The following is a 23151-nucleotide window of genomic DNA, read 5'->3' as shown; positions in this document are numbered from 1 at the left end:
AACATCTGCTGTTTTTGATCAGGCAAAATAACTTTCCCAAGCCAAACCATGTTATAACTGCTACACACACCTACATTGTTGTTCCCATATTAGCTAAAGGAACATCTTAGTCAACATAGCTAATAGAACTAATGCGTTAGTAAACCCGCTACAATCATGCAGTAACGTTACAGAGTATAGTCAGTAAGGTGTTAGATCGACGGGCCACCGTGGCAATACATTTATAAAACCAAAAGCTTACCTTGACTTGGAAGAGTTCCAGTGTTGTGTTGAATAGTCATAGCCAGCTAGCTAACATAGCATCCCTCTGTTTGAGCCGGGTGTTTGAGTAACTAAACTAGCCAGCTGCATTTGTTAGCTAAGTAAGAGAAATTAAGAAATTAATTTGTTATACCTCTGATATGAGGATGGYGACAACGTGTGCCCAATCTTCTCATTATGAACAGGTTTGTTCTGCAAGGATGTATTCTGATAAATTCGGCTCATTATTTGAGGCAATTGAGAGAGATCGAGAGGAAACAAGAACTTGTGAATTAACAGCACTGCAAAATTGTATACAGTAGCCTACAATATTTTTCTCCTACAGTGGTCTAGGTGTCATATTAGAGGGAAAGTTGGTTGTTGACATCAGTAATAACATGGCGTGAAACATCAAAGGTAAGCTGACATTATGGAATAACCTCAATTAAATATGATGAGTCTGTTATTGTTATAAGGCTATTTTATTGATTTCATTGTTCTACTCTGCTATCCAGTAGTCCTACTGTTGGCTGTTTGTACTATGAAAGTATGACTGCATGAGGACCTAGGCCTACTTGGATTTCTAGGACTCCTAATTTGTCAGTTTACAACATACTGTGCTGATTTGGCAGGGACATTTCTGTTTTATACATCAAACGCAGTCAAATCCACCAGAGGAAACGTGATGCTAAAGGAATGGAAATAGAACCAAACTTCAGTGATACCAAAAAGGTCAACAAAGGTAATCTCGTCATCATTCAGTGAGTATTCTTATCCACTTCATACAATGATATGAATAATCTTACAGTCGGATGATTCACAGATACATTTTTTTAAAGATATCTTATTGGTACACTTTACACTGAGACACCTATAAAGGGCTCATCACAGCTCCTCCAAGGACTCTCAGAATAATGTAAAAATGTACGTGCATGCATTTGCCATGATACTATATTTTTTGCAAAACAACTCTAGTGGTGCTGTCTGTTGGTTACTACCACCATGCAGAGGAGGAGAGATTGATCGCCTCACTGAGGTCCAGCTGGAAAACCTAGTGACCAAGGAGGATCTGGTGAATGTGACAGGGAAAAACGGTCCCAGTGGGACCTACACTTTTTGGCACCCAGAGGGAGAGATAGACAAGATCGAACTAGAAACAGGCCAGGACATTCGACTGAAAACCAAAGGCAATGGTCAATTCAAATAAAATTGTATTTGTCACATGTGCCGAATACAACATGTGTAGACCTTACAGTGAAATGCTTACTTACAAGTCCTTAACCAACAATGCAGTTAAGAAATAGTGTTAAGTAAAAAATWGATAATAAAAAAAATTGAAAATAAAAGTAACAAATAATTAAACAGCAGCAGTAAAATAACAAGCCAGGCTATATACAGGGGGTACCGGTACAGAGTCAATGTGCGGGGGCACCGGTTAGTCGAGGTAATTGAGGTAATATGTACAGTTGAAGACGGAAGTTTACATAAACCTTAGCCAAATACATTTAAACTCAGTTTTTCATAATTCCTGACATTTTATCCGAGTAAATATTCCCTGTCTTAGGTCAGTTAGGATCACCACTTTATTTTAAGAATGTGAAATGTCAGAATAATAGTAGTTTCTTTCATCACATTCCCAGTGGGTCAGAAGTTTACATACACTCCATTAGTATTTGGTAGCATTGCCTTTAAGTTGTTTAACTTGGGTCAAACGTTTCGGGTAGCCTTCCACAAGCTTCCCACAATAAGTTCAGCGAATTTTGGCCCATTCCTCCTGACAGAGCTGGTGTAACTGAGTCAGGTTTGTAGGCCTCCTTGCTCGCACACACTTTTTCCYTTCTGCACACAAATTTTCTATAGGATTGAGGTCAGGGCTTTGTGATGACCACTCCAAAACCTTGACTTTGTTGTCCTTAAGCCATTTTGCCACAACTTTGGGAGTATGCTTGGGGTCATTGTCCATTTGGAAGACCCATTTGCGACCAAGCTTTAACTTCCTGACTGATGTCTTGAGATGTTGCTTCAATATAGCCACATCATTTTCCTCAGTCATGATGCCATCTGTTTTGTGAAGTGCACCAGTCCCTCCTGCAGAAAAGCAACCCCACAACATGATGCTGCCACCCCCGTGCATCACGGTTGGGATGGTGTTTTTCAGCTTGCAAGCCTCCCCCTTTTTCCTCCAAACATAACAATGGTCAATACGGCCAAACGATTCTATTCTTGTTTCATCAGACCAGAGGATATTTCTCCAAAAAGTATGATCTTTGTCCCCATGTGCAATTGCAAACCGTAGTCTGGCTTTTTTATGGCGGTTTTGGAGCAGTGGCTTCTTCCTTGCTGAGTGGCCTTTCAGGTTATGTCGATATAGGACTCGTTTTACCATGGATATAGATACTTTTGTACTTGTTTCCTCCAGCATCTTCACAAGGTCCTTTGCTGTTGTTCTGTGATTGATTTGCACTTTTCGCACCAAAGTACGTTCATCTCTAGGAGACAGAACGCGTCTCCTTTCTGAGCGGTATGACAGCTGCGTGGTCCCATGGTGTTTATACTTGCGTACTATTGTTTGTCTTGGCTGATTTCTTTGGATTTTCCCATGATGTCAGGCAAAGAGGCACTGAGTTTGAAGGTAGGCCTTGGAATGCATCCACAGGTACACCTCCAACTGACTCAAATTATGTCAATTAGCCTATCAGAAGCTAAAGCCATGACATCACTTTCTGGAATTTTCCAAGCTGATTAAAGGCACAGTCAACTTAGTGTATGTAAACTTCTGACCCACTATAATTGTGATACAGTGAATTATAAGATAAATAATCTGTCTGTAAACAATTGTTGGGAAAATTACTTGTGTCATGCACAAAGTAGATGTCCTAACCGACTTGACAAAACTATAGTTTGTTAACAAGAAATTTGTGGTGTTTGAAAAACAAGTTTTAATGACTCCAACCTAAGTGTATGTAAACTTCTGACTTCAACTGTACATGTAGGTAGAGTTAAAGTGACTATGTATAGATAATAAACAGAGAGTAGCAGCAGCATAAAAGAAGGGTCTGGGTAGCCATTTGATTAGCTGTTCAGGAGTCTTATGGCTTGGGGGTAGAAGCTGTTAAGAAGCCTTTTGGAACTAGACTTGGCGCTCCGGTACCGCTTGCCGTGCAGTGGCAGAGAGAACAGTCTATGACTAGGGTGGCTGGAGTCTGACAATTTTTAGGGCCTTCCTCTGACACTGCCTGGTATAGGGGTCCTGGATGGCAGGAAGCTTGGTCCCAGGGATGTACTGGGCCGTACGCACTACCCTCTGTAGTGCCTTGCGGTCAGAGGCCGAGCAGTTGCCATACCAGGCAGTGATGCAACCAGTCAGGATGCTCTCGATGTTGCAGCTGTAGAACCTTTTGAGGATCTGAGGACCCATTCCAAATCTTTTCAGTCTCCGGAGGGGGAATAGGCTTTGTTGAGGATCAGCGTGGCAGATGTGTTGTTACCTACCCTTACCACCTGGGGGCGGCCCGTCAGGAAGTCCAGCATCCAGTTGCAGAGGGAGGTGTTTAGTCCTAGGGTCCTTAGCTTAGTGATGAGCTTTGATTGCCTATTAATTTGTAAGTTTGATGTTCCTTTGAAAAGTAGAGAACTCAGATTTTCACTTTAAAATGCATGTCAAACAAAAACCAATGATTCCAAAGTTAAACAAACCAAATATGCACAAGGACTTATTTTAACAATTTCCATGCAGATGCAAAGGTTGGTAACGAAATGACAGTTGAAAAATAAAACGTACATTGCTTACCTAAATGATTCCAATGAATAGAAAACTTACATAAACGCATTTACTTCAAGAACAGTACAGATGCAAAGTTTGGTAACAAAATGACAGTTTGTCCTGTTTGTGACTTCATTCTGTTACTTTGCATCTGCACTGTTCTTCAAGTAAATGAGTTTGTAAGATTTTCTGTGCATGTTGTTAAAAGTTGTCCTTGTGCACAGAGTTGTCATTGTTTTTTGTTTAGCATACATTTTGAAGTGAATAATCTGAGTCTCAGCACCACTCTGTCACTGTGGAATTTCCAAGCTCTTAGTACTAACAGCATTGTGTACTTAGTTGTCATCTGCCCTTTCAGTTTCCTTGGCCATAGTCGATGGAGGCACAGTGACCAAGTGCAATTTTGCAGGCGACGAAAAGGCAGGAGCATCGTGGACAGACAAACTAATGGCCAACAAATCAGATGTCAGCAATGAAGTTGGAGGGACAGGGCGTGGAAGCAGATGAGGAGGGATGGGTAAGAGGAGCAGGGGATTTCTGAAGCACAATTTATTTGCTTTCCACACATATTTAGTCCTTGTTTACAGTAATCACATAGGGAATAATTTAGGTAATCAATGTACGTTTATTTTTCACCTTGTTATCTTTGGGAAAACATGTCAAATTGTATCTACAGCACAGATATGATCTACAGCGGGGGTGGCAACTGGCGGCCCATGGGCTCTTGGATGAAATTATTTTTTTCAATTGACTGTTGTGATTTAGAATAGTTGGTTGTACATCAGCAGTTTTTCCGCTTATGTCAGTCACTGATAGTCAGTTAATTTGTCCATGTCAGCTAACATTTTTTAGATTGTAAATTAAGTTTAGATAACTGGCTTCTAAACTATCATGGTCGAATTACTGGCCCGGGGGTCACCCATAGATTTGTTAGTCAGTCTCACTCAGATATCATATTAAAAACTGCAAACATTTCTCTCCACCCTATGGCAAAATGTGTAGAATTGCAGGAAATTTGCTGTAAAACAAATAATTTTCCTCTCTGTCCCATGGCAAAATGAGCAGAATTGTATGAAATAAGTTATAAAATTGATAAATCTTCTCTCTGCCCCATGGCAAAATGTGTAGAATTACACTACTGGTCAAAAGTTTTAGAATACCTACTCATTCAAGGGTTTTTCTTTATTTTTACTATTTTCTACATTGTATAATAATAGTGAAGACATCCAAACCATGAAATAACACCTATGGAAACATGTAGTAACCAAAAAAGTGTTAAACAAATCAAAATATATTTTAGATTTTTCAAATAGCCACCCTTTTCCTTGATGACAGCTTTGCACACTCTTGGCATTCTCTCAACCAGCTTCATGAGGTAATCACCTGGAATGCATTTCAATTAACAGGTGTGCCTTCTTAAAAGTTAATTTGTGGAATTTCTTTCCTTCTTAATTCGTTTGAGCCAATCAGTTGTGTTGTGACAAGGTAGGGGAAATTCAGAAGATAGCCCTATTGGTATTATAGTTTCGATGTCTACACTATTATGTAGAAAATAGTAAAAAATAAAGAAAAACCCTTGAATGAGTAGGTGTTCTAAAACTTTTGACCAGTAGTGTATATCAAACTTGTTTTGAAATTGCAACATTCTCTACACCCTATTGCAAAATGTGTAGAATTGCACAAAATGTACTCTAAAACCTAAAAACAATTCTCTCCTCTGTTAAGAGGAGGGCCAAGAAGGAGAAGCGGGGTAGATGTGGGTACGCAGACCCGCGAGCAACTGCGGGCCCTCATGAGTTCAGATTTTTTGTGGTCCCCATCAAAGTTGCCCATCCCTGATCTACAGTCTAGTCACTGAACATAAATTATAGCTTTTTCTCTGTACTGTATATCTTTTATGACACCCCATTTCAATGTTTGGCCCCTATCACCCCTATTTGACTGCCATTTCAATTTTAGGATGATTGGGGAGATGAATATAATTGCACAGCCTCCAACGTTGCTTGTGCAGCATATGCACACAGAAGAGGAAGAGAGACGTTTAATTTTTAATGTTGTTTTTTATTCTGCATGTAATATAGACTCTACAAGACGCTGACAAATCTTGGTATTGCAGGGTACCTTTGATATAGGGGAGTAAAGACTCTCTTTGGTAATCATCATACATGCTTTACCCCCTCTACTAATCGCTCTATTGAAAATGCATCATTGTCTGTAGAAGGGTACAAATCACATGTATAAGGCTAACCTTGTAATAACTTTGTAATAAAGCTAATGGCAATTTATTTGATGGTGTTGTTGTTCTAATGATGTGTCATCCAAAATGTAAACCATCACTTGGGTAAGTGTGATCATGCAAGGATGGAGTTATAGCTTTGACTAGTAGAGTAGTAAACGTTGCCTGCTAATCAGAATATCTGCATGTGTAAATGTATGAAGTAGCCACTTAGATCTAGGCTACAGTAGAATAAGTCAACTATTGTAGGTGATTTGAAATCATGCGTCCTCCAAAATAGATCAAAAACACAATAGCCGTTTTCAATCTAGTCCTTTTACCAATCTAACTTCAATCAATTAGTTAAATTTTTTAAAATATATATTTTTAAAATGAAAATGTATGCACTCAGTACTACTGTAAGTTGCTCTGGATAAGAGTGTCTGCTAAATGACTAAAATGTAAATAAAAATATGCTTTGACACATAATACATATTTTTACAAATACATACAGTTAGACATTTTACTGCTATAGTTTCATGTTGTTTGATAGTCGTTTAACAAAATAATTGTAGTTGTCAACCTGAGAAAGCGCTTTCTTTGGGTGTGACTGTCAGTGTAAACAATATTGTCTCAAACAACAAATGGTGGAATGTTACTTGTTTAAATAAAATTGATTAGAATTTCTCCTCTTTTTGAATTACAAGTGACAAAAACATTGAAATATACATTTATTTTAGGATTATATTGCATGTTGATTGTATAAAACCTGTTTTCAGATCTAACTGAAATTAAATCAAGGATGTATTCATTAGTTGGATTCTGTTGCAAAACATTTGATCTGTTGCAAAAAAAAAACATTGCTGTTTGTATTGGACAAATTCAGGTAGGTCCCTCCACGTTTGATTACTTTTGCTTCAATTTGCTTCTTAGAGTAAACAGTAAACGGTTTCCGTTGAAAAATCTGACTAATTAATACACCCTAAGACTCAAGTCAAATACAGGGTGTGTTCAAAATCATGGCACTCTGGTCCATCTGGTTCTCATCCTATCAGCTCAGTTCAGCTGCTCTCGCCTTGACTCATTTTTAAACCACTCCAAAACAGTCTGCTTGTTTTCCTTCACCCATTTAATGTTGGCCTCAGTTCTCTCAGTGGCTTGCTCTAGGGCCCTGATTGCCAAATGCAGTTCTTCTACATCATGGTCGGTCAGGAACTGCCACAGCTGCACAATAACAATCAGGGAAAAGTTTGAATTAGGGCGGAAACCAGTAATTACTCAAAACTCAACTCCCACCAGCTGAACCTAGTCTCTCATCCCCAGACATTAAAAATGAATGCATTCAAGGCGGAGGAGAGGTTTGTGACTCAGATAGCGTTGTGGGCCTTGCCTGTTACCAATAGGGAGACGCTCACCTCTTCAAGCTCAAAGTCAGTGGAAAATCTCTGCGTCACTCCATCAATCAGGTTGCCAAGTGACATGATCCCTTCTTCGTACCTGAGGAGGAGAGCGGAGGAGAGGGGTGAGATGAGCATGTTTGCTCAGCAAGCAGTTTGATAGAAGCCAATTTAGATGACTGCCTGGCAACTCAGTGGCCTTGTGGTTAGTGTCCGACCCTGAGATTGGAAGATTGAGTTCAATCCCTGCCAGAATTACACCAAATATTGTAAAAATGGGACCTGATGCGTCTCTGCTTGGCACTCTGCGATAGACTAGCGTCCTGTCCAGGGTGTGTACATTAAGCTGCCTCACGCTACAGAAACAGGAAATGGGCTCCTGCCCACTTACTGGCAACTCCAAACAAATAAATTAGAGGTGATTTCCTCTGATTGGCCAAGGAGACCTTTGTACCTGACTTGTTTGGCCGGTCTACACCTTTCTTATTGGTATATTGCTTGAGGTTTATTTAGGTGATTTTTACACTTTATGAGATACCATACAAAATAATTGCTAATAAGTCATGGTTCCGTTATTTCAGTTAGAAAGGAACTTGGTCCTCTGGCTTGTTTGTCTTAACATTAGGCCTTGCTATATACAGTACTTAACAACAGAAAAAACATACTCCAAGCTGATGTAGTTCCAGTTAGCGCGTACAAAATTCCACGCTATTGCTTGTCCTGCCACATTTCTGGCTATGTAGCTGATGGTAGAAACGGCATCCATTTTTCTTATCTTGTCAGGGTTCAAAGTGTACTCAAGGTATCTGCAAGATCAGAAGAAAATGCCAAATAAATGGTCTTTGCACAGCAACTAAATMTTATATCCCGAAAACGGTGGTACAGACGGAAATCAATCTAACCTGTTCAGGAGCCAGATCTTCCTTGTGCATGAGAGGGCATATCTTAGTTTGTCTTTCTCTGTGGCTGTGGTGGCATTCTCAAACTTGCCCCAAGCAAATTCCCATTCCTTCTCTCCCCCAGCAGCTATAGCTTGGCAGTAGATGGTGGCCTTCAGGTTAGGGTGTATACTGTGGCAGTGAGGACAATCAAAGAGAGAAACAGAATCTGGTCATTACAGTTAAAAGGATCAATACACTCAATATATCCAAAATTGCATATAACATTTTGGTATTAGGTTATTGAATTAATCTCATGCATATTTCAGGTTATGTGTTGTTTTATGAATGATATGACAACCCCATTCAACTGTGAAATGCAGTTATAAGTACAGCAGGAACTAGCATGCATCTGGCTGTGTTGGCTTGATGAAACCTAATTCCATACCGATTGCTGGTTTTGTTTGTCATCCAGTTGTCAAAGAGCATTTTTGCCATTTCTTGGCACTCTGGAATGTCATTGCTGCATGCGACTGAAATGGCGTTAATCTGGTTGTACCTGGGAACGAATAATGACATGTTAATAACATGCTTAAAGAGAGGATGTGTTCAGAGGGTTGCAATATCCAACGAAAATATGTTTCTCACTGTGCAGAATGCTTCTCTGGGACCGTAGAAAACATGGTGAAATTTTCAAAATGTTGATAAAGGCCACCAACTTGCTTTCTTAAGTATGCCTGGAAATAGCATAGGAAAAAATACTGTATTACACTCATATTTGTCATTTACATTTGTAGGAATACAGTTTGCTATAATAAAAAGGCACTTTAATGTACAGTATCTTTATTTGATGACTGACCTGCATTGGACCATAGACCTCGGAGCGATCAAACATGAGAATGAAATAGTCCAGGTTTCTCAGTGCTGATTCCCATGGTATGTATTCTGTGTCATTCCAGAGGTACTTGGTAGTTCTCAAAGCCAGTGTCACACTGATATGTTTGGCCCTTGATAAATAAATAAAATACATAATATAAGAAGACCATAGCCGTCCAAAGAGGATATTAATTACACCAAGAAAGTATGATTTCCGTAAGGTCTCAAGCCATGAAAATGCAATCATTGTGATGTGTAAAAAATGTTTATCAGAGTGTACATTTTGAAGGAAGTCCATGAATGTATCAGTCTTAGATGAGATTACCTTGCCAAGTTGAATGCATCATCAATAAGCTGTCCCCGGTTGATGATTGGAATTTCCTGAGAATAAATCAAATTAGTTCTAATTATTAAAGTCCTACTCCCTTTTCACCTCATTTAACACCTGATTTACTTAACAAAAGGCACATCTCAATAGATGGTCCAGGTACGACATGGCAAAAGATGGGCCTTTCCTTTTTTCCCCCTCTAGTACTCCTCTATTGTTCCCGTAAGGAAGGGGGAGGCCGATGACATCACATCAGACCATCATGTCCTACTCCTTGAAGTTTACAGTTGTGTTTAAAAAATACTACTTTACTCAAAACATATATTTTGTCATGTGTGTACTGTATATTACTGTATTTATACTTGTTATATTGTTTTTCAACTGGAAAAGTTCAAAGCTGGAGAGCGTCTTTAAAGCAAACTGCACAAGTGAGCTAGCATATTGTCTTATTTGACTTATTAAGGGTCATGCTCCATGGTCTGTGATCTGTGGTGAGGGGTTCGAATTATCTGTTGCATGCCAGGTGTCTAGCATTTTTCAATGTACTCACCACTGTCCCTCCTACCCAAGCAAACAGAGGTAAATGACTATCGCCATGTAGCACTCACTTCTGTCTTCATGAAGTGCTTTGAGAGGCTGGTCAGGGACCACATCAGCTCGACCTTACCTGACACCCTAGACCCATAASACTTTGCATACCGACCCAACAGATCCAGGGATGACGCAATCACCATTGCTCTGCACACTGCCCTATACCACCTGGACAAGAGGAATACCTATGTGAGAATGCTGTTCATTGACTACAGCTCAGCTTTCAACAACATATTCCCCTCCAAACTCGTCACTTAGCTCAAGGCGCTGGGTATGAACACCTCCTTCTGCAACTGAATGCTGGACTTCCTGACAGGCCGCCCCCAGGTGTTGAGGGTAGGCAACAACACCTCCGCCACACTGACTCTTAACACAAGGGTCCCCTGGGGGTTGCTCAGCCCTCTCCTGTACTCCCTGTACACCCATGACTGCGTGGCCGCGCATGACTCCAACACCATCATTAAGTTTGCCGATGACACGACAGTGGTGGGCCTGATCGCCGGCGGCGACGAGACAGCCTACAGGGAGGAGGTTCGAGCCCTGTCAAAGTGATGCCAGGAAAACAGACTTTCCCTCAACATCAGCAAAATGAAGGAGCTGATCGTGGATTACAGGAATGAGGAGAGGGACCACATCCCTATTGACGTTGACGGGACTGTAGTGTAGAAGGTCAAAAGCTTCAATTTCATTGGTGTGCACATCACAGAGGACCTGACATGGTCCAACACCGGGGTGAAAAAGTCGCAACAGCGCCTCTTCAACCTCAGGCGACTGAAGAAATTCAGCATGGGTCCTCAGATCGTCAATAAGTCCTACAGCTGCACCATCAAGAGAATCTTGACCGACTGCATCACCGCAACTGCACAGCCCTCAACCACAAGGCTCTACAGAGGGTGGTGCGGACGGGCCAATATATCACTGGGGGCAAGCTCCCTGCCCTCTAGGACATCTACATAAGGTTGTGTTTGAAGAAGGCCCGTAAAATCGTCAAGGACTCCAGTCACCCGAGCCACGGACCGCTCACTCTGTTACCATCTGGCAAGCAGTATCGGAACATTGGGTCTCGGACCAACAGGCTTTGAGACAGCTTCTACTACCAGGCCATCAGACTGCTGAACAGCTAACCCTAGCTGTCTCCTGCACAGACCTGAGCCTTAGTGACCATTTGCACRGACTCTCCACACACACACAACCATCCATAAAAAGACAGACACTAGCAAACCACAGTCAATGCTGCTTTTCTATTATATACTATTTATTCAACTGCGTGACCAAGACACAACCCACTTTATATCTGTAAATATAATTGCAGTGTAGATATTGGGGGGGTGAACAATAAACAGGGGGTCCCGGGGGGTAGTCCTCCCCKAGAATGTTGTTGTTGTTGACATTTTAAAATGCATTTCCTGCAATTCTACACAGTTTGACATTACTTACTATGCCTCTCAAGGGGTATTTTGAGGGGTATATGGAGGGGTATTTTGAAAATAATATYAGTGGAAGGCCCCACAACCTCACCAAAAAAGGAATTACTGATTTCTAATGAAAACGTCCAGCATTTCAACAAATTTTGCCATGGGGCAGATAGAACAATCTGCAGTTTTATAATGCTACTCTATACATTTTGTCATGAGGCTGAGATAAAATGTTGCAGTTTTAAAGCCATGGGGTTAAGTAATTGTCCAGTGAAAACTWAAAAAAATGCTTGCTATTTCCTCATAGAGGATGATGTCACCCTCCTGAGGAGGATGAGCAGGCTAATCAGTGGTCTACTTACATTAATATTTTTTAGGGCCGGTATTGCCCGCACCATTCTGTTGTTGGGGTACGCCTACACCATTCCAACACAGAAAATCTGCATTTTAACATACTTAATAATGATTTCTTGGAAGGAAAACTATTTCACTCATATTGTAATTAATTATAGGTCATATTTCATAGAAATCTGGAAACACTGGGCAGCTACTTTAAAGATAATTTCCTGCAATTCTACACATTTTGCCATTGCTTATGACGTATTCAAATGCTACAAAAAAATATTTTTGTAAATATTTTTTWAATAAATTATTGGGGGGGAAGAATTGACCTGTTCTGAATATTGTGGGGGAGGGGGGGCATTTCACCCCCCATTCCCGTGGCAATTTCGCCTATGAAACACAGTCATACTTGACATAGCACAATCATTATCTATACTGCATAACCTATTGTGTATACAGGGCCGGCTCTAGCCTTTTGGTGGCCCTAAGCGAGATTTGGTTGCCCCCCACCATCTAATTTCCTGCCCTACTTATTTTGCCATGGGGTGGAGAGAAAATGTTACAATTTTATAAAAACTGTCATGCAATTCTAATCATTTTGCCATGGGGTGGAGAATTAAAAAAAATCAGCTTTGAAGCAGATTTCCTGCAATTCTACACATTTTGCCATGATTATGCCATGTTAATGATATCTGAGTGAGAGTGCCTAACAAAATCAATGGATGCCCCCTGGAGGTCAGGGCCCCTAGACACGTGCTCTGCGTGACCGGTCAATATTCGGCCATGATTACTTCTGGTAAATTAGTCTAACCGGCTATCTGAACTAATTAAAAAATTGTTAGCCGACATGGCTAATTCAGTGATTGTCAGCGACTGACATAGCAAGAGAAAAATTGCTGTTGCACAATCTACTATTCAACAGTAAATTGAGACCCCAACTGAGGAGGGGGGATTGGCTGTACTGCAATTTTGAGGGAGTTAGCACACAAGGCATTTTCCTGCATCTTTTAAACCTGCTGTAAACTTAACATGACAAGTACATTTGATTTGAAGAATGTACTCACAAAAACCTTGTCCAGCACATTCTCTCCAAATATTTCTTACCATAACAAAACATTACCTAGTCTTCTTAGAATATGCTACATTGTTTATTTTGGATCAACAGGCTGCTTTGATAATGCACAGGCACAGTTTTCTAAGCACGTGCAATATATAATGTGCTCTGTTTCGTGTCTGACTTGGACTGTATGGACAATACTGTTCCACACAAATGAGGAAGACTTACGTGAATATTCATTTCCAGCTGAGAGAGCAGTCTATCCCAATTCACTGGATCATAGTTGACTCTGAAATATCCCATACAGTTTATGTTGGCAAGCACCCACTTGCCATCTTCAGACAGGAAATCTGGCAGCACTGTTTAGCAAATTCAGAACATGAGAGTTACAATATGCCTTAATTAGGTTTTTATTGACAGAACTAATGACTAGCACCATTTAATTAGTTGGGTTTGCTATTATCATACATTATACAGTATATTTGCCACGTTCAGTCTATCTGTAATGGAGAATTACTGTACATAATATAGCTCATCAGATCATCTCTCTCAATTAGCCTGGGGACGAGGTTACTCAAAGTGATACTAAGACAAATATTAACAATTGTACATGTATATTCAATTAAATACTCCTTACCTTGGCCTTTTTTATCCAGTGTAGCTATTTTTATTGGTTCACCTTCCTTCATCACTCTGATTGGAACATGCCATTCAAAACTAATGAAAGAGAAAAAGTTAAAAAATATATGGGCATAATATTATGACCTACAGCTATATTCAAATATGCTAATAAAATACTTAATTGTTGGCCTAATTCATTACAATGTAATCCAATTAAAACTGGAATAATATACTATAGCAACACTTCATTTGAAATGATAACAGTGTTATAATATTGTCATAAACATGTCATAACTGAAAGTCAAGGCAGTGCCATTTTGCATGTATTGGAAATGGTTATGACATATGTTACAACTAACAATTTTAGCAACAATTTTTCGGTGAGTAAGCAACATAAGCCGTTATGTCAACATATCTCATCACTGTTTCTGATGTATGAAAAATGACATTCATTATGTCATATTCATGATAATAGTATGATGCTGTTATGGTTTATATTTCAATTAAAGTGTTACTCTAAAACTGTTGAGTGGGAATGTCTGTCAGAGTACTATAGCAACAATCCATTGCTTAGAGAACAAGAGGTGGAGTAGCCTGGGTTTGAACTCCCCACCTGCTGTGGGGGACGGACCAAGCACAGGATTTCACAAAGTCAGCCATATGGGCATCTAATTCTAGGGGGACAATCAGTGGTTCAGGAAACCTGTTATATTTGTTTTCTCTCTCTGTGATGTTTCTTGACATAGTGCAGGACTTACTCATAGTCAGATGTTTGATTTTGGAGGAAATGTTCTTGAGAAACTGCCCCATTGGTYGTGTTGATGGTGATGACTGGGTAACCCATTTGCTTTGTCCAAGTGTCCATGACTTCAGCAACTTTAATGTGGCTGCTGTCCTCGTCCACCGCCTAGAACGTTTTTGTCATTAGCATTTTATACAATGTATTCATGCCCCTAAAGCATTCTATAAGTTTTACATGCTTGAAAGAACATAATTACATATACTAGTTTTGTGTTGATATGCCTAGCAAAACTATCAGCTTTTACCTCTTGTAAATATTCCCACAGGTCCTTGTGTACAGTATTACTGTACTGGAAAGCCTGAAGATATTTCTGAAACATTTTGAAACAATAATATTTACACACACTTACACAAAAAGTTCCCATTAGTTTTGATACATCCATGTGGAAAATTGTAAATATACAACATAGATGTTCCACACACTGACAATAAGACAACCTACACATTAATGGACAAAGTCATATTTGCACGTACTCTCAGGCCATTCAGAAAGACCCTCTCGTCCAGATAATCTGCCAGCATTCTCAGCACAGCTGCCCCCTGAAAAGTGAAGATATGTTAATATTCATACATTACATCAACTCATTCTGTCACTATATAGAAKATTCCTGTACAATGTTAAAAATAAACATTTTTGATATCATCTCTCTTCCCCCATGGGGCTCTGTGACAACCAGACCTTGCTGTAGGTGATGGAATCAAAAAGCTGAGTGATGTCACTAGAAGTTTGAACATCATCCTCTTTAGAGCTCAGAGGATGGGAGGAGGCCAATGAATCCACTTGAAATACAGTCTGGATGTCATTMAGAACAATCAGATCTTTCTGGAAAAACAAAACAATCAGAGACCAAATGAAAAGAAGCCTCTTAGAAGTATTACTARAATTTGCGATCTGATGTAACAGAAGCAGAAAAAAATACAGTTATTAATAAGTTATTAGGGACATACTATGTTCCATGTTGGCTCAATATGATCCACTCCCATATAGGATATATATGTTGCAAATCCCTCATTCAGCCACAGGTCATTCCACCATTTCATTGTCACCAGGTTTCCAAACCACTGAAAACAACACATTTCGGTACTGTTACAGTGAATGCCACAACAATGCAAGATCATGTTTTTAGTTAATTGTAGTTCACTTTACATTAATACATACACTACCGGTCAAAAGTTTTAGAACACCTACTCATTCAAGTGTTTTTCTATATTTGGACTATTTTCTACATTGTAGAATAATAGTGAAGACATCAAAACTATGGAATCATGTAGTATTTTAGATTTTAGATTCGTCAAAGAAGCCACGCTTTGCCTTGACAGCTGGCATTCTCTCAACCAGCTTTACCTGGAATTATTWTCCAACAGTCTTGAAGGAGTTCCCACATATGCTGAGCTTTTCCTTCACTCTGCGGTCCGACTCATCCCAAACCATCTCAATTTGGTTGAGGTCGAGGGATTGGGGAGGACAAGTCATCTGATCGTGCTTCTACACCTGCATTGCTTGCTGTGTGGGGTTTTAGGCTGGGTTTCTGTATAGCACTTTGTGACATCGGCTGATTTAAAAAAGGGCTTTATAAATACGATTGATTAAATGATGGAGCACTCCATCACTCTCCTTGGTAAAATAGCCCTTACACAGCCTGGAGGTGTGTTGGGTCATGGTCCTGTTGAAAAACAAATGATAGTCCCACTAAGCCCAAATCAGATGGGATGGTGTATCGCTGCAGATTGCTGTGGTAGCCATGCTGGTTAAGTGTGCCTTGAATTCTAAATAAATCCCAGACAGCATCACCAGCAAAGCACCCCCACACCACCTCCTCCATGCTTTACGGTGGGAAATATACATGCAGAGATCKTCCATTCACCGACATCACGTCTCACAAAGACACGGCGGTTGGAAACAAAATTCTCCAATTTGGACTCCAGACCAAAGGACAAATTTCCACCAGTCTAATGTCCATTGCTCYTCTTTCTTGGCCCAAGCAAGTCTCTTCTTCTTATTGGTGTCCTTAAGAAGTGGTTTCTTTGCAGCAATTCGACCATGGAGGCCTGATTCACARAGTCTCCTCCTGAACAGTTGATGTTGAGATGTGTCTGTCACTTGAACTCTGTGAAGCATTTATTTAGGCTGCAATTTCTGAGGCTGGTAACTCTAATGAACTTATCCTCTGCAGCAGAGGTAACTCTGGGTCTTCCATTCCTGTGGCGGTCCTCATGAAAGCTAGTTTCATCATAGCACTTGATGGWTTTTGCSARTGSYCTTGAAGACATTTTCCGTATTGACTGACCTTCTTGTCTTAAAGTAAWGATGGACTGTCGTTTCTCTTTGCTTATTTGAGCTGTTCTTGCCATTATATGGACTTGGTCTTTTACCAAATAGGGCTATATTCTGTATACCACCCTTCCTTGTCACAAAACAACTGATTGGCTCAAACGCATGAAGAAGGAAAGAAATTCCACAAATTAACTTTTAACAAGGCACACCTGTTAATTGAAATGCATTCCAGGTGACTACCTCATGAAGCTGGTTGAAAGAATGCCAAAAGTGTGCAAAGCTGTCATCAAGGCAAAGGGTGGCTACTTTGAAGAATCTCAAATATAAAATAGATTTTGATTTGTTTCACACTTTTTTGGTTACTACATGATTCCATATGGGTTATTTATGTGTGTTATTTCATAGTTTTGATGTCTTCACTATTATTATACAATGCAGAAAATAGTAAAAATAAAGAAAAACCCTTGAATGAGTAGGTGTTCTAAAACCTTTGCCCGGTAACGTATATTACATTTTGAAATAGTCATTTTGAGTTTTCGTACCTGATGGGCAAGCTCATGTGCAATAACTGTGGCAATCCACTCTTTGTTTGATGTGGAGGACACCCCTTCCTCATATAGCAGAGCTGTCTCACGATATGTTACCAAGCCCCAATTCTCCATGGCACCTGCGCTGAAGTCTGGTAGAGCAATTTGATCTAAAGTAGACATAAAATAGGCAGCGGTGGAAAAAGTACCCTATCGTCATACTTGAGTAAAGGTTAAGATAACTTAATAGAACATGACTCAAGTAGAAGTTGAAAGTCACCCAGTAAAATTCTACCTGATTAAAAGTCTAAAAGTATTTGATTTTAAATATACTTAAATATCAAAAGTAAATGTAATTTTAAAAATATACTTAAGTATTAAAAGTAAAAAAGTAAAAAAATCCCCTTTATTAAGCAAATCAGACAGCACCATTTGATTTTTTGTATTTATTTACAGATAGACAAGYGCACATTCCAACACTCAGATATAATTTACAAACAAAGCATGTGTGCTATGAGTCCGCCAGATCAGAGGCAGTAGGGTTGACCAGGGACGTTCTCTTGATAAGTGAGTGAATTGGACAATTTTCCTGTCCGGCTAAGCACTCAAAATGTAAAAGTAGTACTTTAAAGTATTTTTACTTAAGTACTTTACACCACTGAAAATAGGTTATTTTAATTGAATTTCACAACATAATCAGTGTTCTTCTTACATTGTTTTAGACAGGTTATGTATGGAGTAAAGAATTAAATTGATTAGATGGATTTTATGACAATTAATCTTTGTTGAACACTTGCAATGTTATGATTAACCCATGCTTATTTTACATTGTTATGATGCAATCATGCCATACATACCTAGCTTGCTCAAAGGATAATTCATTTTGAATACTCCAGGACTCTCATAGAACGCCAGTATACTTCCAGTGATACTTGCAGCATACTTTGCCTGTCCAGCTTTTATGGCCTCCGGTCGAGCATATGTCTTTAACAAACCGAACAGAAAATAAAAAAGTGAGTTTTAGTATCATATCAATATGATTTGGTGAGTAAAAACATCTCTACCATGAAAATCAGCAGTGTAGTCTAAACTGAATACATTTAAATAGTATATAGCGGTTTGGCTGGAATCTAGAGAGAATTTGTCATTTACAACCGTATTAACTTTCTTTGATGTTGCTAGTGAAATACAAACCTTTTACAAGTCATTTTGTTGATATAATGCACTACTACAGTTATGATTCAACAACTATAGCTACATACCTTAATGTCAACTCTTTCATGTGTAGATCCTATGGAATCGAAATCAGACACTGTGAAAGCTAGGAGGTAAGTTGACATTTTCTTAGTCGTTTGAAAGCGAGTGACTTTCCAGGTCTCTCCATCGATATCCTCAAGGGTTGTACCTAAAAGGAATAAAAAAGACTCACTGATTACTTGAAGACTTTGATAGTATGAAAGGAAAGAGTTGTTTTGACACTCGTTTTGACACTCGTATATGCATGCATAAGCCTCATAATCTGTGAATTATTGTTTACAAAAAGTAATGCATTTAAAATTATGAATGTAWTGAGAAGTCATAAATGTATGTCTACATTTTTGAATATACATTTTTTGCATATTGTTTTCCTGACGGACTAATTTCAAAAGTATTGGGAAAGTGAATTTTTTGTTGTTGTTTTGGCTCTGTACTCCAGCACTTTGGATTTGAAGTGATACAATGACTATGCGATTAAAGTGCAGACTGTCAGCTTTAATTTGAGAGCATTTTCATCCATCAGGTGAATCGTTTAGAAATTACAGCACTTTTTGTACATTGGCCTCCCCTTTTTAGGGGACCAAAAGTACACAAATACACTTGTGTATTAAAGTAGTCAAATGTTCAGTATTTAGTCCTATATTCATAGCACGCAATGACTACACCAAGCTTGAGACTCTACAAATGTGATGGATGCATTTGCTGTTTGTTATGGTTGTGTTTCAGATTACTTTGTGCCCAATAGAATTGATTGGTAAATAATGTATTGTGTCATTTAGGAGTGTCATTTACACTTTTATTGTAAATAAGAATATATTTCTAAACACTTCTACATTAATGTGGATGCTACCTGAATGAATCGTGAATAATGAGTGAGAAAGTTAGACGCACAATTATCATACCCTCAAGACATGATAACCTCTAGCATATTTTGGGGGGTGGGGGGGTATGATATTCGTGCGTCTGTACCGATCTCACTCATCATTATTCACAATTCATTCAGGATTATCCGTAATAATGGTAGCATCCACATTAATGTAGAAGTGTTTAGAAAGATATTCTATTCTTATTTACAATAAAAGTGACTCCAAAATGACACAATACACTATTTACCAGTAATTGCGTGCTATGAAAATGGGACCAAATACTTAACTTTTTACTACTTTAATACACATAAGTGAATTCGTCCCAATACTTTTGGTCCCCTAAAATGTGGGGACTACGTACAAAAAGTGRTGTAATTTCAGAAAATACCCTCAAATGAAAGCTGACAATCTGCACTTTAACCTCACAGTAATTTTATAATTTCATTGTCATTGTATCATTACAGAACCAAAACAACAAAATTGTCACTGTCCCAATACTTCTGGAGCTCACTGTACCTGCAGGAATCCTACAGGAATTGTCCAACAGTAAAGTGGCCCCGAAAATCCTATGGGATATCTTGCAGGACTTCTTATTCCTGCAGGATATATACTGTATTATGCAGGATTTTCCCTGCAGGATTCCTGTATAACCTTTTTGTAAGGCTACATAAGAATGTGAGGCGCCTTTTAGAAGGTGGCTTAACATTCCCTAGTATGAAATGTGCTTCTCACCTATGACTTTCCCATTTGCTAATGCTGTCGTGCCAGGCCTATGGATGAGAGAGACTCTAAATGTAGCCTTCATGGCTGGCTCATCGAAACAAGGAAATACTTTCCTGGCGTCGGTTGGTTGCATTTGGCTAGTAGCGATGAATCTGTGTGGAAAGTATTTGTTGAAAAATAGGATAAATATTACAACTGGAATTGAATAACAGTGAATCAACAGCAATAAAACACAGAAAATAGTWACTTGTTAGTTCATTTTGATTCAATTAGCTTCTTTCAGTATTTCAAATTWTCCAAGCTTCCAATGTCTATGCAGCTACAGTATGAACTGCGATGGACATTTATTGCAATACAGGACTGTGATTGTAAAGCCACTGAGGAAGTAACAATTTGTCTCAAATGAGTGTCCTAATCTTTTCAAGGAATGAGAAGCAAAGCTGTTGCTGAAGTGAACAGAGGAAAAATGTGCAACATTCTCCCAGGGGGTCTTTTTTATAATAAACACTTTTAAAGTTGAACATATAAATATGAGCCAGGACTGAACAACTGCTGGGTGATTTGATATGACAAGAAATAAAGAAATATAGTCCCATTTGTTGTATTCATCTGTACACATGTCCGCTGAAGAAGCCACTTTGGGGTCTTTTTTTAAGAAATTGGAATTCCATCTGTAAGCAAATCATGTTTTTTTAGGGAAAGAGTGCAATAGAATACAAACCATGAGGAACTTTGTATTCGATCTCTGTTCAAGCACAGTTGTCTGTAAACTAGCAGGTCACTGATTTATAGCATGGAAATGATCACATATTAATATGCGTCAAGGTGTAATGACGAGGTGGTTTCAGGTTGTTTTCTAGCTGCTTAGTACTGGCCACTACTAATTAATTGCAAGGAAGCACTGCATATTAAAGGAATAAGCTACTGCCTGACCTAACCTGTGAGGACTTATGAAACAGAGTCATTATCTTTCCTGCCAGACTCCTAAATGTAACCATATAACAGCCTCTAACAAGAGGTCTGACCTAATGACACAGTAGGTAGAGCAATGTCTGCCTTGTAATTGCAAGGTCTCTGGTTCAAGCCCTGCTCTGGCTGTCCCCCTCAATTACTACATTGGTGGCAGWGGGGCAAATTATCCCATAGTATGTCAGGCCTTTGTTGGATGTGCCTCCGTTTTAGTTGAGGCATACAGTGTTGTGCCTCATGATGATACAGGGGAAGTACGTATCCTCCCTGTCAAGAAGTCTAAACTTAAAGGTTCAGGAGTGTGCTTACCTTATTATCAAAAAGTCACTACACCTGTATATTGGCAACGTAATCATGCCTTTATCAGACAGAGAAAGCTCTATCCAACCGGAGCACTGTTTAGGGTGGTGGTTTGTGATCAATCCAGTTATGTAATGCAAATGATGATGCAAACATATSAAACTTGTACAAGTCTTACCTTTCATCAAGTTCGACGATGATCGTTTCATTCCCGAACCACCTGTAAATGGGTTTTCATACAAGTCAAATCTAATTTCCATCTCACAGCATTCCTATCATATAAGTTTSACAACAAATCTTTGATATTTTTAGTTTCTCAGCAGTTACCAAAGAAACCCTTACCTTTCAGTGTCATCCTCTGTGCTTGGCCCTTTTTTGTATGAACTCATGTAAAAACCAGCCAGATCATCAAGGAGCTCCCCCTCAAATGCAGTAAAGAGACTGTAGTTCCCATCTTTGACTAAAACACTGTCTAGTCCAATCTCTAAGAAGTTGCTTTCATTACTATACAGTATGGTGTTATCAACTTTGATGATCTTTCCCTTGTCAAGATCTGTCACCTTTACAGCAGTCACATTCTGTTCTTTACTGTGAAGGACGATAGTTTTGGTGTTATCCACACATCTAAAATACACAGTGGAGTTTCCAGTGAAGACGAGAGATTGATTGGTAGTGTTGTTCATCACGATGTAGAGGTGAGGCTGTAGTACAATGTCATAGCTCTCTGGAATCAGGTTTCCAGGGAGTCTCATGTTGGGTGGTGGTCCAGTTGGATACGGAGTAGTGGAATTAGGTGTTGGTGGTGCTGTAGGTTGTGTCTTGATTCTTTCGTTCTCATACACAATAAACATTGTAATTATTCCACCAATAGATGAGACAGTCAACACCACTATGGCTATGGCCAGGAACTTTGAGATATACACCCCTGTGGCCATGTCCAGTCCTTCTGGAAGAGCCTCACACCTCCCGTTGTGTTGGTAAAGCTTGGAACTCGGAACTGAACTTGAAGCTGAACTGAGCTGCCTTTAATTGGCTCTGTGTCTCTATCCGACCTCCCATAAACATGCAGACTGCTATGGGGATTAGCTAACCAGTTATTGCTCATAGACTTAGCATGAACTTGCCTTTGCAAGCAAAGAGTAATACTGAAAGAGGTCGATATTCATTCAAATGAAATCAGTCAGATTGTTCTCCCACACATCTGGCATTGGTTATCCTCTCATACCATCAACCCTGGGTTAGGTGAACCTCAAACGGGAATGCTTTGAAATCCAAACATCACACGCCTCTCAATAAGTGTAGGGCACAAAAAGTGATACATACTTTATATCGCGTGAGCTCCTCTCAAAAGAAAAAATGTCCTTTAAGAGCAAGAGAAAAAGCATGTTGGCCCTCTGGTGTCTATGTTGATCCTCGCGGTTCTAAGTAATGATAGAACCAGCTGTGTGGGACAGCAGCAGGCGCTGCAGCCCTCTGAGTCCTCAAGAGTTCTTTACCCGTTTCCAAAACAACCTCTGAGTGCACTGACAGGTCTGTGTCCCACCAGCACTGGATTATTATGCATTCAGGGAAAATTAGGAGCATGTGTTTGTGTGAGGAGGGTGTGTTCTAGGGGAGGGGATTTTAGGACATAATTATTTGGAATGCCCCCCTTCACCACACATTCTTTACCTCAAAAAGAAAAATAATGAAAATGGAAGTAAAGGAACA

General features: G+C 39.4%; 2 protein-coding genes across 2 annotated transcripts; one reads left to right on the top strand and one right to left on the bottom strand.

The window, feature by feature from the left end:
* Positions 1–638: 638 nt before the first annotated feature.
* Positions 639–4510, top strand: LOC111952739 (arpin-like). Its single transcript, XM_023971635.1, has 4 exons — positions 639–643; positions 873–1001; positions 1249–1433; positions 4362–4510. Exons 1-4 carry the CDS (start codon positions 639–641, stop codon positions 4508–4510), a joined length of 468 nt encoding a protein of 155 aa, XP_023827403.1.
* A 1533-nt stretch (positions 4511–6043) lies between these two features.
* Positions 6044–23127, bottom strand: LOC111952186 (aminopeptidase N-like). The gene is made up of 21 exons (XM_023970744.2): positions 21784–23127; positions 21620–21661; positions 20182–20324; positions 18589–18731; positions 18184–18310; positions 17342–17496; positions 15473–15586; positions 15204–15347; positions 14999–15064; positions 14770–14835; positions 14482–14630; positions 13740–13819; positions 13331–13461; positions 9695–9750; positions 9353–9500; positions 9142–9230; positions 8942–9052; positions 8518–8685; positions 8281–8421; positions 7634–7715; positions 6044–7442 (listed from the first exon to the last, which is right to left on the bottom strand). Exons 1-21 carry the CDS (start codon positions 22374–22376, stop codon positions 7275–7277), a joined length of 2916 nt encoding a protein of 971 aa, XP_023826512.1. The 5' UTR covers positions 22377–23127; the 3' UTR covers positions 6044–7274.
* Between the last annotated feature and the right edge of the window lie 24 nt (positions 23128–23151).

This window comes from Salvelinus sp. IW2-2015, linkage group LG26 (genome assembly GCF_002910315.2).
Source record: "Salvelinus sp. IW2-2015 linkage group LG26, ASM291031v2, whole genome shotgun sequence".
Classification (NCBI taxonomy): domain Eukaryota; kingdom Metazoa; phylum Chordata; class Actinopteri; order Salmoniformes; family Salmonidae; genus Salvelinus; species Salvelinus sp. IW2-2015.
This window is presented reverse-complemented; position numbering and strand designations above follow the sequence as displayed.